The sequence below is a fragment of the Poecilia reticulata genome, chromosome 23, assembly GCF_904066995.2.
Source record: "Poecilia reticulata chromosome 23, P_reticulata-male-v2, whole genome shotgun sequence".
NCBI classification, from domain to species: domain Eukaryota; kingdom Metazoa; phylum Chordata; class Actinopteri; order Cyprinodontiformes; family Poeciliidae; genus Poecilia; species Poecilia reticulata.
In genome coordinates, this window is record NC_088852.1 from 17902733 (window position 1) to 17920613 (window position 17881).

The 17881-nt window shown below is 40.7% G+C and overlaps 1 protein-coding gene across 2 annotated transcripts; it reads right to left on the reverse strand.

Moving 5' to 3' along the window:
- Positions 1-45: 45 nt before the first annotated feature.
- Positions 46-16559, reverse strand: mkln1 (muskelin 1, intracellular mediator containing kelch motifs). Of its 2 annotated transcripts, none has more exons than XM_008401514.3 (18): positions 16403-16559; positions 15462-15531; positions 14277-14419; positions 13482-13570; positions 13276-13385; positions 11852-12044; positions 11673-11750; positions 11379-11444; positions 8977-9089; positions 8689-8901; positions 7584-7805; positions 7369-7498; positions 6695-6842; positions 6027-6141; positions 5173-5312; positions 4838-4940; positions 3891-3945; positions 46-3620 (listed from the first exon to the last, which is right to left on the reverse strand). In XM_008401514.3, exons 1-18 carry the CDS (start codon positions 16480-16482, stop codon positions 3499-3501), a joined length of 2190 nt encoding a protein of 729 aa, XP_008399736.1. In that variant the 5' UTR covers positions 16483-16559; the 3' UTR covers positions 46-3498. The 2 variants fall into 2 exon arrangements, with proteins under 2 accessions (XP_008399736.1, XP_008399735.1); XM_008401513.3 differs by having other exon boundaries at positions 11634-11750.
- Positions 16560-17881: the final 1322 nt, after the last annotated feature.

Consider the following 17881-nt stretch of genomic DNA (forward strand, 5'->3'; position numbering starts at 1 on the left):
ACCAGGGGGTGGAAAATAACCAATAGAAACAGCACTTGAGAAAACTTGAACAAAATACAATCTTTATTTGTTATATACATTACATACAATGCAATACTACAAGGCTTTCTACACATTCTGTGTGTGCACAGAGTGGTGCGTGTGGATCAGAGAGTACCGGCCTTACACTTCCTCAGACCCACAGCGGGCTCTGGAGACGGGCAACGACCATATATGGTAATAAGTTATGACACAGCAAAGGTTGCGGGACCATTTCCCCAACATGTCCAAAAAAGAAAACAAGCATTTGGCATTGTTTGGTAAATTAAGGTGTTCAGAATGAAGCTTTCTTAAACAAAACCTTCTTCTGGTAAAAAACTGAAATGCTCCAGTAAAGTGGAGAGTCTCAAACATTATCAGAATACCTTCAATAATCCTTCTTATTGCTTCCTCAGGTATTCTTTTATCACATGAAACCATTCTGTATAGAAGCAACATGGAGGGGGAAACGCACATGCCACCGCCCTTCATCATCATCCAGTATAATCCATCCATCCATCCAGTGGTATTTTTTTATTCTAATGATTATGTCTCTTTAAGTCCCTAATTTAAGGCAAAAATAATCAAAATTAGCAGAAATGCATCACTCGGGGTGTAATGAATCCAATAAAAGTATCTTCCTACACTTAATTACTGAAATAAAAAAATTTTTTAAAAAAACTGAATTTATTGACATGTACTACTAAAAGAAATTAAAAAGAAATTAAATTCCAGATTCATCGCTCTTCTCTCTGCCAAGGTTTAAAATGTCTGCCATGTTAAGAGTTTTGAAAGCTACGTCTATTAAAAGAGGTGATGCTCCTGCCAGAAAGCAGCTAGCGATATCCTCCAGCTACTTTCACTTAATCCAAGAGAAACAAGAGGAAGAGGAAGAGGAAGAGGAAGTGAGCTTTCATGGCTGAAGATATTTGATACCATGGTTATCATCTTCTACTCTTTCAGTGTGTTTTGCTAAAGGTGTCCTTTGGTAAGAGAATAGCTGGATAACATTTAGTGATTTCAAATATCAGTTTCGTGAGCAAAGCTCTAATATTCATATGCTACATATGAAGCTTCCACAATCACACGTGTGATGGGGGACAGTGGTTTTTATCTCTGTGCTAAAGGATTGCAATCATAACAACTCGTATCACTTAGTTTGGCAAATTCTTCCTAAAAACACCAGGACTTTTTTTCCCAGCGTTCTAAATGGAGAATCCCACCCAGCTGCAGGTGGGTGGGAGCTGTGCAGCTCACCTTCCTGCACAACCTTTGGTTTGGTTTGCACTAATCAGTGATTTGCCTTTAGGAGCCTCTCAGCTGGTGACACTGAAAACAGTTCCTGTCATCAGTTGTTACTGTTCCTACAGTCCTAAACTGGGACCAGTAAAGAATGTCTGGTGGGACATGAATGAATATTTAGCTTGATCTAAATGTATATTTTATGACCAATAAGATATTAGAATCACTCCATACTTTGCCGTAGTGCACCAATAATCTGTATGTAAAATAGAATGTACAGATTTAAACTATTTAATAGTGGAGTGAAATATTTGACTTGGCCAGATCCAAGCTTGTACCCTGGCAACCACACCTTTATGTCAGCACTTTTATAACTGCTACTTATCAACTCTTTAAAATGATCTGATCCCTGACTGATGTTTCCTCAAGTGGGATTTAGAAACACCAGCTGGTGAGTAAAAAAATAAAATAAAATAAAACTAATGTGTTTAGAAGGTCACAGGTTAGGAATCTACGACTGCGAGGCACATCAACCTATATTTACTACGTCAAGAGTGTCATGGAAACAGAAACTGGAGGAGTGAGAGGAAGATTCCCTCCGGCCCATGCCTGGTGGTTCTGGTCCGGTTTGGAGTTTTAAACAGCCACGCTGGCGTGTTGACCGTCCACGTCAACACGCCAACGGATTTAGTTAGGAACACTAACAGAAAAGGTTCGACTATCATTCAGTTGTTTAGGTTTTAAACCAGAGTCTTAATAAATGTACATATTTATGCTTCAGCTGCAGTAAACAGCAGGGCACGGCTTTCCCATTTTCTGTTCAGTTTAAGGAAATGACTGTAAATAAAAACTTCCCTGAAATTTACCAACTAAAACATACATTCTTTACTGCTTTGTGTTAAAATCAGACACCTTTAATGGATATTTACTTAAATAGGGAGGAAGATTTTTCTTCATAAAGCAAATATGATATGATCAATGATTTCATGTATTGCATGAGGTCCTGCTGATTCTAATCTTTCTTTTTTAAGGAAATACTAACGTAAAAGAGGAGGAAACGCGCCGCACATTCCATGATAGAGGTAGCAGCTTTGTGTCAACCAGAACATAAAAGTTTTAACATTTTTAGAAAACCAATATCCATGCTGTGTTTGATGTGTTATATGGTGGACATTTTCATTTTTGATGCCTTTTATCAACAGGAAAAAGTGATATTTTCAGATTGTGGGCATATTGTTAGTAGATGTAATTCTACATCTATTATCTGATCCACTTATCTTTCTCCACTCACACCAGGGACTTTAAGGAAACCTATAGAAGGTCATTCGTAACAATAATCGAGGTTCTTAAAGCACAATCACAGATTTTTTCCCCTTATGCTGAATATGATACAGGAACTAATGAGTGTCTATGTGTAAACTCAAAACGTTTAAGTAAGGTGGGAAACATTCCAGAAGAAAATGCATCCAATCCAGGAAAATATTCTGTATGTATATTTACATATTTTGTACATAATTTCAGCCATTAGAATCAATTTGCAGTCCAATAGCTGAAGTGTTTAAACTTGTATTAGTCAGACCCAAAAGGGCTTTTAGATATCTTGACATATATATATGACTATATATATATATTCATATTTTTCCCTCATCGCACTCACTAAAACTACTAAAATTGTAAACTACATTTTTGTTTGTGGTTGGTGCGGCTGCATGTCGTCTAGAAAAAAGTGGTGAGCCCAAAGAAAGCCGAGCAGCTCTTGAAAAACGAAAGCAGAAAGAAGCCGGACGATGAACCTGAACGTGTTTCCCAGGAGAGACGTTCAGGAAAAGCCTAACGAACAGATGAGCTGGAGAAACTCGGCCAACTTTAAAGAAAAAAGAATCCACTGGCCTTAAAAGTACTCACTGAACGCCTGTGTGTGAAGAGCAAAGCAGAAGTGCAACCATTTTTTTTTTTTGTCAAATTAAAACCTTTTAGAGCTTCGAGCGCTCGGCTCTCACCTAAAGAAAAACACACAAAAAATATAAAAAAGCACCAAAGGCTTTTAGGAAATCTCACTCATGTCTATCTAGCACAGTGGTGCTGTGTTTTAATACCCTCATCGCCATGGTGACAAAGCCTGTAGAACACAGGTCAGTTAAGTGGAGCTGGACAAAGTGGACTCAGCTGACCAGTCTGGTGTGTTTTAGGTGTGTGTGCACAGGTGTGTGTTCAGCCAGGTGTGAAAGGAGCAGGACGCTAGAGGGTGATCAGGTCCACCAGGTTGCCCTTCGGGGGCGTCATGCTGTCAGGGAAGAAGTTGACCAGCGTGTCAAAGAGCTGCGTTCGCTGAGCGTACGTCTGGTCTACGTCAGAGAAGCCTGAGAGGAGGAGGGAGCAGAGGTCAGTGAGGACTGACCCCAGGTCTGGTTCAGGCTGCTGCCTGAGGGTTACTCTGCACCGACACTTACTGCTCATTTAAAGTAAAACAGTGAACTTTTAATCAGTCCCACAAGCAAAATGAAGGGCGTTTATCTCCAGCCTAAACATGATAAACATGATTTCCTCTTGTATTGTCGCCAACTGAAGTCAAGCAGACTCAACCTATCCAGTATCTGTATCCCACACATTCAGACTGAGTAGGGTCTTACCTAGAGGGATGAAATCAGAACTGGACTTGAAGAGAGCAGTTGGTAGGAGCTGGAACTGAAACAACACAAACACGTGTGTCACCGACATTCAGGAGAACAGAAGAGTCCAACGGCCCTACTCTCACCTACGGCTGGGCAGCAGATCCATTTCATCCACTGATCCTTTTTTTGGGTTTTTTTTTTTTTTTGGTTTTTGAAGATTTAATTCAAGGAAAATGTGGATTGTTTTCCACCAATGGAAACCTTTAGATTCTGGAGTTCAAAGTAGAAATGCAACGATCTGATGTTAATATCTGCATCAGTCCCAATTTTGAAAAAAAAATTAAAATGAAAATAAAAAATTCTATACATAAATTGGTAACAATGTTCCCAATCCATAAGACAAATCTATTCAGTCTAATTCTATGCTATGTGCTCTAAGTGACATCAAACTTTTTATTTTACACTATATTTAGAATTCCTAATTGCACTTTCTGAACCATTTGAAAGAAGGTTTGTTGCAGTTTATTTTTACAATTGTTGACCAAAGTAGTCAAGCTGTTGAGTTTTTCAGTTTAATTATTATTTATTTCACATCGTCTGTTCTACTCCTGACTGCTCTGACTGAACAGATGAAAGTTGTTTTTACATGTTGGACCAAACTTGTGAAGTTGTTGGTGTATTTAAGTGTTCTGTACTGGTGTGGAGTTGGCACATCTGTAATTCAGTACCTTTATGTCTGTTTTAAGTCAGTTAGGCTGATTTCCTGTACTGGATCGTATCAGCTGACACTAAACCTCAGATATGGGTATCAGAAGTAAATTATTATATATATATATTTTTTTTTAGATTTTATTTTTAAGCCAAGCCTCTCAGCTCTACTCTCATCTGAACATGCAGGTTGACATTCACTCCAGTTAGTTTTGGTCTTTGCCGAGTTAAAGAAGTGTGTGCGAACGCTGCAGTACCTCTTTGGTCTCATCAGGGTCAGTGTGGTCCACGGTTAGCGACAGGTCGTTCTGAAGGTACTTCAGAGCATTCAGTGGCTCTGACTGGGCTTTCTCCTCAAACCTACCACACACAGTCATGGTCAAACAATGACAGACCGCTGTTACAGATTACAACCACTAGATGGCCCCATGCTACAACTTTAAGGTTACCTCTACTGCCATTTCCCATAATTTACTGTTCTCTAGTTTTAAAACAAAGTCCTGACTGTAGATGACAGAGAAATCTTTGTATCTGCTGTCTTGTCATTGACCTGAACATAACAGGTGACGGAGTGACAGTGAAATCTGCAGACCTGTATTTCCTGATGAGGTATCTGCAGTGGCGCAGCAGGTACTCCTTAGAGGGCCGACACAGTTTGAGGGACCAGAAGTCATCGAGGCGCATCTTAGGAGAACACGACTTCCCTGGGTTTCCTCCAAACAGGTAGTGTACCTGGACATTTTGGAATAAACATGCATGGAACAGACGTTCTCCAACACCTACACTAAATTATCCATGCAATACTAAATTAAAAAGAACTCAGACGGGACTGATTGACCTGCACTGACCTCGGTGGTAGGAACAGAAACATGATCTTTTTATCAAAGGTACAGTGGTGAGAAAATAATGAGTGATATCTGTTTATCAACATACAGACATTTAATGTTGGTTTTTACAATACTGACAAATTCTGGCCAAAAAACAAAGAAAATATATTTTCATTTTGTTTCTGTATGATGTAAGAAACTTTTTCTGGTGCTGAAAAAAATGAGGAAACCACATTGATTCTGGATTTGTTGCTGCTCTTGGTCAGGACTCCCTTGAAAAAGTTTTTAATCTCAGTGGGTTTTTTGTCCTGGTAAAATAAAAGATACATTAAAAAAATATTTAAAAATCCAACTTAACTGAACTTATAGTTGCATAATATGAGATGAGAGCAGGAATAACAAACCAGAAGTGACTCCTGGTGTTCAAAAAGCTAACTACTACAGCTCCTGCTGGTCTGTGTGAAATTTTGTTGTTTTTATCTTTATTTTTAAGCGGACAGATTTCTTAGTCCTAGAATATTCATGAGGCAGCATGCAGTCAGAGGGTGGGGGTATTTTATTGACACTGTTTGGGTTTTGGACGTGCAGACTGCGTGGCAGCGCAGCGTAGACGTGCTACCTTGTGCATCTCATCGTAGACCAGCTGGTGTGCAAAGCGTGGACACGGTTCCTCCTCCTGCAGCGTCTTACTCGGGTTTTCTTTTACAGCCTGATCGTTCTTATACACACATGACCTGAGTGAACAAACACACACACACACACACACACAGAAGTGATGACGAGGAAGAAGAAGAAGGAGAAAAAAACCCTGAATACATCCTGAAGCCATCAAGGAAAAAACAAACGTAGCGTAGGCTGTTCTGGTTGTGGTAAAAAACACACAAACAAAGCCACACTTCCAGAATTAGTTTACCCCAGTTCTTACCATGTGTCATAAATTCAAAACAGGAACAAATTGTAGCACATGAGGGACTAAAACCTCATATGCTAATGATGTGATTCACTAGAAGCAGTTGGCCACAGCTTTTCCTGCACATCGTGTTTACTGTGATCAAACTGTTCCCTGCTGAAACGCTTCAAAAGACAATTTCTTTTGTCCGCCGTTATATAAAGACACTGAGTGCTGGCAGCCAGCTAGTGCTGCATGAACACTGAGCCTCTGTGGTGTGATCACGGTGACAGAGCGACGCTCTGCATGTGTCGGAGAACTTCCTGTGAGTGTTGTGGTTACGATCAGAATCGTCTCTGAACGACGAGGTCTGGCCTTCGTTTCGTTTCGGGACCTACCAGTTGTTGCGGGCGATGTCGTAGATCCAGAACGAGTTGCGCACGTTCTCCTCCCGTTTGTCCTTGTCTTTGCTCAGCCCAGACAGGACGTGGATCTCATTGAGCTCCGGGTCGATGGTGGCTCTCTGGGTGAAACCCGTCATTGGAACTGGGAAACGGTGAAAGAAGAACATTTAATGACAAACATTTGTTGCAGATAAAACTCCAGTGGTCCTGCAGGAAGGAGATCCTTCTACCAAGAAGAAACTCTGCCTAAAGTTTGCTAAGCATCCTATTGAAGGTATAGATGTGCACTGATTGGAGATTTCCGGTCAATCATCAATGTTTAAAAACCCTGAGCTGCTGAATGGTTGATACAAATCTTTATTGTCTGAAAAGTCGTCACTATACCCTTTAGCTTTTTAGACCTTTATAGATATAGATAACATTGGTAGATAACAGGGATGTGCCAAAAAGTCCAACCACAAAAGAATCCAGTTTCTCATTTATTACAATTCAGAAACCATTCAAATTTGATTTTAAAAAAAGAAAACAAATCCGTTGTCAACAGACCTCCATTTGGTAACATTGAGTCGTTCTGACGTCGCCATGCAGACGGGACAGGAACGTATGAGCGCTTGTATCTGAGCCCAGTCTGGCTTTAATTGTTAGAGCAATTGGAATTAAAAACTCACCCATCCCAGAATCCTTCTTGGTACCATCAGATATGATCTCTACATGATCTCCATCCACATCGTAGCTGAAGAAATCGTTCAGGTATGTCTTTGACCTCTGACCCCCAAACACATAGAGACAGCGGTTTCTCTGTTGATCAGTACAGAGGTAGCATCAGTTAGCATCAGGTAACAGTAGTTAGCTCTACCAGGATCCAGTCTGAAGTCAAACTCACGGTGTGGAAAAGCATGCAGTGTCCGATCCGGGACTGAATGTCCTCTGGCCCGGCGTTGCACGAGTCTTCCCGTAGGAGGCGCCACGTCCCTGCCTGGCAGTGGAACGCGTACAGACCGCTGAACTGTGGCTCCGACGTCCGACTGTCCTCCACGCTGCCGTTACACGTCAGGATGCGGCCGCCAAACGTGTAAATCATGTGTTTCTCTGAGTCCATGCACATCTGCAACAACAGGAGAGGGAAGGCGGATCAGGTTGGTATTTTAATATATTTTGGTAAGACATTAACAAAATTTGGAAGTAGTTTGCTGGATCACTTTCTAATTTGGGGGTAATTGCTTCTTACTGACAGAAATAATCAGGTGACAGCCACGGTAAGCACTGGTCACCCCACTGTTAACAACTTAGTGAATTGTTGCTTTATTTAGTGACTTTTCAGACAGAAGAAAACATTTTTTATTTATTTTTTTAATTTATGATCGGCCACAAAAGTGGAATCGGTGCAGTCCTACTGATCAGCCTGGCAAATACAGGAAAAAAAGCTTTTTTATATACATGTAACTCACTAACTCAAACAGATTCTGCCTATAAGCATCAACCAGAGTGAACTTAACGAACTGCTCATCGTTTGGCAGATTTATTGTGCACCACTAATAAATTCACTTTCCAATTTGTGCTGTGAGTAACAGGTAGTTGGTAGTTAGTTTTTTTTTAAAGTGAACACCTGATTTGTTGATTATTTGCTAAACAAAATCCCAAACAAAATTTAGTCTTAAATTTCAAAAACAGAGAAAAAATAAAGACCATTATGAGTTTTTATGAAATGAAATGAACAGGAATTGATATTTGGTTTGTTGAAAGGTTTGCCTTCCACTGTGCAGTTTATAGAAAAACTTGCAAATCTAAAAAAATAGAAAGAAAACTGTCAAGTTAAAAAACAAAAAAGTCCCTGAATTAGTTTGAAAGCTTTCTATTGGCTTTTGGAAGTAGAAATCCACCAGGAAGAAGGCTGGTGACCAGAGGTCAGAGGTCAACTGAAAAAGAATCTCCAATACAAAAAACCTGAGTAAAAACAAAGAGAAGGCAGAGTGAAACAGGAGCGCTACCTGGTGGTCAAACACCAGCTTGGGCCCTCCGTCCGCTGACGTGTCCTCGCTGAGGAGCGTCCAGGTGTTGGCCGTGATGTCATAGCGGTAGAAGTCGCTCTTCAAGGACTTGCTGTTTCTGACGCTGGAGTCCAGGTAGCGGCCCAGCGTGTAGATCTGCCGGCGCTGCGAGTCGATGCACATCTTGTGGCAGGAGCGGGCGCTCGGGCCATTCTGATTGGTGGACAGCAGACAGGCTTACAGAGCTGCCACCTGCTGGTGGGTTTGTGTCGTTGGACTGGCCCTCACCTCTTTTTCTGTGTCCCTGGAGATGCAGGCCCACTGGTTCTCCTGGACGCTGTAGGCCCAGAAGTCGGCCAGATCCTGAGTGCCATCCCAACCCCCGAACAGGTATACCGTCTCTGCAGGACACACACACACACACACACACACACACACATATATTACATCACTATTGAAGACATCAGAGGAGTGGACATCTGACATTAGGCCAGCTCAAAATAAGTTGCATCAACAAATGACAGAAGCAAAGGGTGATTTTAATTCTGCCGTCATTTCATGGACGAACTCCAGACCATTAATCTGTTTGAACTTTTAGCCGCCCTGCCCAGAGTACAGAGGCCCCACACACACACACACACACACACACGCACGTACGCACGCACGCACGCACGCACGCCAGCTTCAAAGACAAACTCAGAGAAAAGCAGCCCATCAACATCCAATAGACCTGTTCCATGACCACATTCAGCAAGTTCAGACATGTCAGAGAGGAAGGGCTTTCTATGTCAAACTATTAGACTCTGATTCATCACTGGGTTGCTGTGATTGACTCCAAAAGTTAATAAACAAGTCCTAAATGTTTTTATTAAGGCCGTCAACTGATTAAAAAAGAATGTAAGAGGCAAAACATGGGATTAGGTCTGTGACCGTGACAAATTTTGCTGGATGATAAATTGTCCCAGAAGTTATTGCGATAAATGATAATATTGTTTTAAGACCATTTTCCAGTAATACAATGTTAATGGCATAATGATGCAAGAACATTTAACTCTGGAACGAGAAGATATTTTAAATATCCAAAATAAATAAAAAAAAACAACAAATAAAATGAATTATGAAGTTAAGGTCAAAGCACCAGACTGAAGACTAACAGAAGAGCTGGACAGGAGACAGAGTGGAGCTGTTCCAGAGGAAACGTGAGAAAAAACAGCTGAGACAAAGTTGGGTGTTATGTTAAAGCTACAGCGCAGATGGTCTCCAAAAAGTACAGAAACTTGAACAATTTATCTCGTTTAAAAAAAAAACAACGGCATTAAAATAATCCAGGTTAGACACAAAGGATCTATACTAAAAAGTATCAAAGAATCCAAAGCAGATATATGTGATGATAAAGAAATTTGGCAAAATTAGTAGGTCAGACTTAAAATAGTAATTTAAAAAATCTTATTGGATTTTTTAAATTATTATTATTATTATTATTATTATATTTGCCTTTGTCCAACTAGAAGTTCTAGGCTTCTGTTAGTAGGGGTCTGAATGTACATTTCAAAACCATTACAAAGTAAAAAAAAAAGAAAGGAAATTGGAACCTTTTTGTAGATAAAAGGTAAAAGATGACATGGTGGAATCAGGATGTCTGTCTGCTGCTGCTCATCTGCCATGTTTTACCACACAGAACTGTCTGAATGGAGGCCACATTTCAGAGTATGCAGTACGCAGCGTGGAAAATGTGGACATGGTTACTGAAACGACCCCACAAACGGTACAATTTTAGAAGAAATCTTGAAACTTTGTGGCCACAAGTGTTAATTTCTTCTTTTATCTACGACACCAAATCTCCATCAAAAAGGCCTGATTGGTTCACCTCAGGGGCTGCACAGTGGCGCAGTTGGTAGAGCTGTTGCCTTGCAGCAAGAAGGTTCTGGGTTCGATTCCCAGCCTGGGGTCCTTCTGCATGGAGTTTGCATGTTCTCCCTGTGCGTGCGTGGGTTTTCTCCGGGTACTCCGGTTTCCTCCCACAGTCCAAAAACATGACTGTCAGGTTAATTGGCCTCTCCAAGTTGTCCCTAGGTGTGAGTGTGTGTGTGCATGGTTGTGTGTCCTGTGTGTCTCTGTGTTGCCCTGCGACAGACTGGCGACCTGTCCAGGGTGACCCCGCCTCTCGCCCGAAATGTTGGCTGGAGATGGGCACCAGCAACCCTCCCGACCCCACTGAGGGAAAAAGGGTGCAAGAAAATGGATGGATGGATGGTTCACCTCAGGTTGATGAAACATTCAGAATCACATAATAAAGTGAGTGTCAGCATAAAATAAGCAACCTAAACGATAAGGAGTTTAACTGTCCAATGATTCCTCTTTTTATAATAAATGGTTCATGGAAGTAAACTGTATCAACTTGCTGATGCACACCAACTGCTGTTTGGAGGGAGTCTGAGCTCAGCGCTGTAGTGACTCCACCCAGCAGTCTGCAGATCCGCCTCCACACATTATACAGGCTTTTATCCCAGCCTCAACAAATCACAACTGAAGTGCTGTCACCGTCAAAGCAGAAGTAGTGATGCGAGTCTTAAACGTTGGCCTGAAGGTGGAGGAAACGAGGCTTAATTTGATTACTCCGAAACAGAGCTTTGCATTTCCAATCAGACGTAGGAGGAAGTGACTCATGGCAGCGTCTGCGTGGGTCTCACCAGTCTGGACGTCAATGACCATTTGATGTCCTCCCCTCATCCCGGGCCTGTTGTCATCGGCGTCACCTGGAAACGAGGAGACGGGGAGGAGATAAGGGCGGAACATGAGGATGGAGGATGAAAGTGAGGGAGTGGGTGGGAAGGAAGGAGGCAGGGAAACAGAAAGCAGGGTTAGGTTTCCAGCGAACTTTCAGAGCTCTGGAGTGTTTAATCCAACAGACTGGGAGGATTTCCCAGGCGAATAGAAGCTCTCACTGTTCACGTCGTCTCGGCTGATTTCTTGGCTGCCTGTACCTTTGTTGCACTTGGGGATGATCTGACTCCACCTGGGCTTGTACTCCTGCTGGCTGATATACTGGTTAAACAAACCATCTAGCAGAGAAAATGAGACGGTGGAATGTTGGGAAAGCAGTGAGCGTCGGCACATGTTCACTTCCAGAGAGCTGCAGAATGAGGCGGAGCCAGAGCCGTACCTCTCACTGCTTTGTCTATGAGCTCCTCACAGGCGTCAAAGTCTCCTTGCAGCACCAGACAGTCGTGCAGGTGTGTGAGCATGGGGTGCTCCAGGGCTATGCGCGTCTTCTTCTGCAACGACTCGAAGGCTTCCGTGTAGTTGTGCTGCCGGAAGTGCTTGAGGCAGAGCCGGATGGCTTCCTGTTCTCTGTACTGAAATGACACGATGGACAGCAACTTTACATCGATTCCACAAGTTAAATCTGATCTTTGAAGACGACTTCCTGTCATTGTATGACACTGAATTAAGGATGAATTACTTGTAGAGATATGTGAGGTCTAGTATCAGCCAATACAGAAAAACAGCTGAATTTCTTTAAAATGTTTAATTTTCTTTTTATTCATTTATTTTTTTTAAGGTTTTGTTGGCTCTAGTGGGCTTTATTTGAAAGTAGTTCGACAGGAAAGACGGCAATCATTTAGGGAAGACATGCGGTAAATGTCGACAGGACGGGAATCGAACCTGCGACCACCACCATGAGGGCCAGGACCTCAATGCGTGGGTCGTGCTATGCCCCTGCGCCACCACAGAACCCGTTTAATTTTCTTTTTAATACAGAAATAAATGTACTGACTTACTGCTTAATTTGCTAACTCTGCACCAGCACAGCTCACTTAAATACACCAAGAACTTCACAAGTTTGGTCAAACATGTGAAAATAAACTGCAACAAACCTTTCAAATGGTTCAGAACGTGCAATTAGTAATTTAAAACATAATATATAATAAATAGTAAAACATCATGTCGCTAAGAGCACAAAGCATAGAATTAGACTGAGTAGATCTGCCTTATGGATGAAGAACAAGCCCATCTGTGTCCAAGAGTCAGGAAAAACTCATTCTGAAAGTATTCGTCCTTCTTTCATTAAACAAGCTTCTTTCTATGAAGCACCAGAACTGCAAACAGAAAATAAGCCCACATCATGATAGTAGCACCACCATGCTCCACAGCTGCAACAGATCTACAGTGGTTTAGAGAAATTCTACAATAAGATTAAGTTAAAGAAAAAAAAAATCACTGAAGTTGTATGATAGTGAAATATTATCAAAAATGTCTTGAGTACTTCAACATGCACATCTTATGAATTACTCTAAGAATATTGCCTCTGTGGTGCCAAATGGGACTGACATTGTAAAGTTGTGTGTGTGTGTGTGTATATATATATATATATATATATATATATATATATATATATATATATATATATATATATATATATATATATAATACTTCTAGTGGCATAATAAGAAAGAAATGCCTAAGTTTAAGTTATTCTACAAATTAATTTTCAAGACAAAAGGTGTTTGAAATAATTAAATTCATTTGAGAGAAATAGTTGGAAATGTTAGGAGTATTTTGAAAGATAAATCTTGGAGTTCTGACCTTGCTGTACCAGTTAAGGCAGGGCTGCACCACATCAGGGTCCTCAATGCCGTGCAGTTCAATGTACCAGATGCTGAAGTTAAAACTGGGGCCCCAAGACATCAGAGGCACTACGGCAAACAGGCAGAAAAGATTCAGGCAAATTAAGGAGAAATGGAAAACCTGAGCATTGTAAACGAACCCAATCACAGACGGATGCCTTTTACCTATTTTCACAAATCTGCAGGGAAACATCTGCTCATCAATCTTATGCTTTAACGTAAACGTCTCCTTGTTGTAGTCGTTCTTAAGGCCACTGAGAGGCAAGCAGAAAGAAGACCGGTCAGTTCTTAAACACCATTTTAACTTTCATTGTTGGTTTATTTATTTCACTAAAGCTGAAGTAGGAAACGTTTATAAAAATGCTTTTTACATATTTGATAAAACATCAGTAATATGTTTTTCAGGTATATATTTCCATTATAGCATAATCTAGCAACAATGCTAACATCATCATAAAAATATTAATCTAATTTGACTTCCTCTTTAAAAGCTCCTTCTGAAATTCCACCTTCAGGAAGTCATCAAAAACATCACTCCTTCTCCATTAGCCCTTTAACAACGTTTTTACCAACATTTTTATAATGAGCTCAGCAGATGTTCAGTTCCACCTGGGTTAGCTAATTGCTGCTGGCTAATCTGAAGAAGTGAGGAGGAGCTTCACCTAGAAACGGTGGAGAGGTCACCTGGACAGAGAAGAGTGACTGTCCAGTGCTGACATTTCCCAATCCCAATCCTGACTTAGAATCACATTCCTTAAGGGTTTTATTTATTTGGTCAAGGAGATGTGGCATTAAACTGTAAATCATGCTGGGATAGTAAAAACTGAGAACAAAGACAAACACTCCATAAAACGGCTTAACTTTTTATTCTCCGCCCTGGTTCTGACAGCCAAGTGCTGTGCAAGAGACAGAGATCAAGTGGTCTACTTTAGAACTGGACTCTGTAGTCGAGGAGCTCACCTGGATAAAAGTTCTGTCATGTTCTCCTCGCTCATCCCACCAAACACTTTGAACTTCTTGAGGTTGCAGACATGAGTCTTCTCATACTTGCCAAAGGTGATGCTCTGAACAATCGCCGGCCTTTCCAACTTCAAGATTAAAAACTGGTGAAGAAGAGACAGACACACAAAACAACATGAAGCATAAAAATAGCAAGGAGCCATTCCTTGGTGAAGACTGGCTGTACCGCCATGCATGGTGATAATTAAGACTGTAAATGTTAACTTCTGCGGCAGTGCAGTGAAACTGAGGGGGTGTGTGGGGTGGGGGGCGGAGGGGAATCACACAGTAAGTAGAGCCATAAAGTTTGCAAAAATCACAAAAAGGGGAGAACCTTTTTTTCATGAATGGAACTTTACACATTGTGTTTTGTTCAAGCTATCAGAATGCAGCAAAGTCACCCATCTTTAAGTCCTTTCCCCCCAGACATGTCAAAAACAACTAATTATCCAGAGAAAAAAAAATCATGTTTTCATTTAAACATGATAAACAACTCATTATTGGCTGTTGACATGCCTACTAGCTTCACCTCTTTAAGAGCATCTCTAACCACTTCCCCTTTCTGCTCATCCTTTAGCCACATGTTCTTTAGAACTCAGGCTCTACTGATAAGCCCAGAAGTTGAAGGCAACCCACTGATATTACAACCCTATAACCTGATGCAGATGATGACATCTGAAGGAGAACACACAACAACTTTGATTGTATTTAGGACACCAAATGCATTTAAAAGTCCTGTTAGAACAGCATACACAGCACTGCTCAGGTGAATGCTGTGACTTGTTGGTCACCCTTTGGTCTTGAAATCCCTGCTGCGTGATCTAAAAGAAAACACAGTCTATGACCTCAATAAACCAACATGTAAGGTGTGAAAGGACAAAGTGATCTATGAAGGAGAAAACCACAGTTGTATGTTTATTAAGAAAATGTGAACAAAAGGTAATAACCTCTTTTAATCATACAGGAGCAGTTATTTGCAGATTAAAATGGAGACAAGTCAGCAGAGGACTATTATGATGTTATGTGATGTTATTCCCTTATTTGTCCTAAGGAAATGCGCTTGAATTCATGACTTAATTTCTATATAGGGACCTCGTTCTCTACATTTTATAGATGCAACGTCATTGGCTAACTGAATCAGCCTACCTGTGGAGGATAGTTGCTCTCTGAAGACCACCTGGAGGACTGATCGTTAGGTTTATCCACCAAGATATTCCTAAGAAATGAAAAAGCTTGGCTTTATTTACCGAGTCTGGAAAGTGACCAATCAAGTTAGCAACAACAAAGGCAAGAAAAGACAAAAAATAAAAAATAAAAAAAACATTTACAGGACAGTAATTATATAAACTGCCATACGCGTACATGAACAGCTTCCGGTGACAGCATAGATGAAACTCGATAGTTCAATTAGCAGTAGCTAGCATGATGAAGCTGTGAAGCAGCAACAGCTAAAATATAGCAGACATGTACACTGTACCCGACAATAACAACACTCCACTGATTAAGCAGTGTTGCCATATTTCAAGCAAACCACGAAGTCTGATTTAGTTTCCAAACACAAGTAAACAGGCTAATTAGCTAATGAGCTGTTTAGTAACAGGACCTGTGTGTATCAGCTTCAGTTATGCTAACATAAACATTTATTTCCACACAGCATGCTAATGCAACAGGGTATAGATTATTGAATTTGGAGTTGTTTAAAATGCCCCACTTTTGAAAGATAGTAACATGTTTTGCTTTGTTTACGTTCCGACTGCAAGAACTCACATCACCTTGTGCTAAGACCAGTAACTGCTACTGAGGCTTAGCTACACGTTTATAATACGCAGTTTAACGTTGTATTAAGGGCTATAAATGTCACACGCTACTGAATCATAAAATCTTTAGAATAGTCAAAATAAATAAATAAATAAACCAGCCCAGCGAGCGCCCTTGTCTCAGCTAGCACTCGCTGTGTTGGATCTGAGACGAGCTAGGCCAAGCCCAGCCGGCTGGACCGTCCACCGGTGCTCCGAGCGACAGAACGCCCTCCATCAGCCATTAACACTCATGCAAACATGCAGCTAGCTAATGTCCTCAACACTCACTCGGGTAAATATGTGGAGGAATATGAGCTCCATTTAAAAACGCTGAAAGTAAGAACTCTGCTCTCAGGAACGGCAGCCATCTTGTTAGAAAATAGCAGCTAACTGGAGGCTGGCTGGCTCTCATTGGCCAGTTTTTCCAACTAGTTCCGCCTTCTCAGTCGAATAAAATTAGACTTGATTGGACGTGATCTCCCGACAACATTTAGTAATGTTTTATCGTCGTTCTACATTTTTTATTTAGTTAACACTAAAAAACTGTTATTTTTCAAATTCATTTCAAAAAGCAAAATTAATCTATTTTATATATTCACTATAGATAGAGAACAATATAAGTAAACTTACATATCATGTTTATGTAACATTAGATAATTAAAAACTGATTATTAACAGAAATTTCTGATTTTATGAAATGACATGCAATAGAGGTTGGAGGAAATATGTTAATATAGATTTTAAACTTTTAAAATAGAAGATGAATTTGAATTGAAATAGGACCTGAAATATTTTAATGGTCTCTCTTTTTTGGAGTGAAAAATATTTACAGCCAAACAAAAAGACAAAAATGACAAACACAAAAATAAATGCTGTGTAGAATTGCTATGTCATTAATGTTCATATTATTCTTTCACATCATTGATAATTTCCTATCAACAATTAACTTCTTTAATATATAAACACATAGGATGACCTCACCATCTTCCGACATGTTGAGTCATGTTTCCCTGCGGAGTGCATGAGTCACAGCGAGGAAAGTGAACCCAGCTTTTATAATGTAAGCTGGATGAATGTTAGTCATTTATATGTTTTAGAGTTGTAAAGATTTTACTATCTTATATTGGTATTCCCATAACAACTTAATCATGCTAAAAGCAGGAGCTCTACTCTGAGCCCTTCCCAGATAACTGGACTTCCATCCGTCCAGCCATTATCTTACACGCTTATTTCCAGTGCGATCGCGGGGGTGATGTTGCCCATCTCCAAGGTCAACGGGCAAGAGGCAGGGTCACCTTGGACAAGTCGCCAGTCCGTCGCAGGACAAGGACCCAACTTTTCACCCCATATTCCAGGGAGAGCCCAGACACCCTGGAGAGGAACCTCATTTCAGCCTCTACCCAGAGCTTGTGATCACAGATGATGAGGGTAGAAATGTAGATTGACTGGTAATTTGAGAATATCTCCCCTGCATCAATGCAGACGTCACAATAATTCACCTATCGATCTTCTGCTCCAGTTTTTACTTTATTTATGAACAATACCCCAAAATACTTGGGGTGCACCAGTCCTATTTAGGTTGCTTTACTTTAACTTGATTTTGTTTGCCTAGAAAGCGCAGAGCATTATGGGTAAATAGAACCAAAACAAACGTATCGCTAGTAGGAGAAACGGCTTGTGGTCTTTTGTCAAAGACAAAACTGCTAAAGTCTCATACCTACAGAGCACAACTGATGACATGGGACAAAAAAATATATATATCATGGC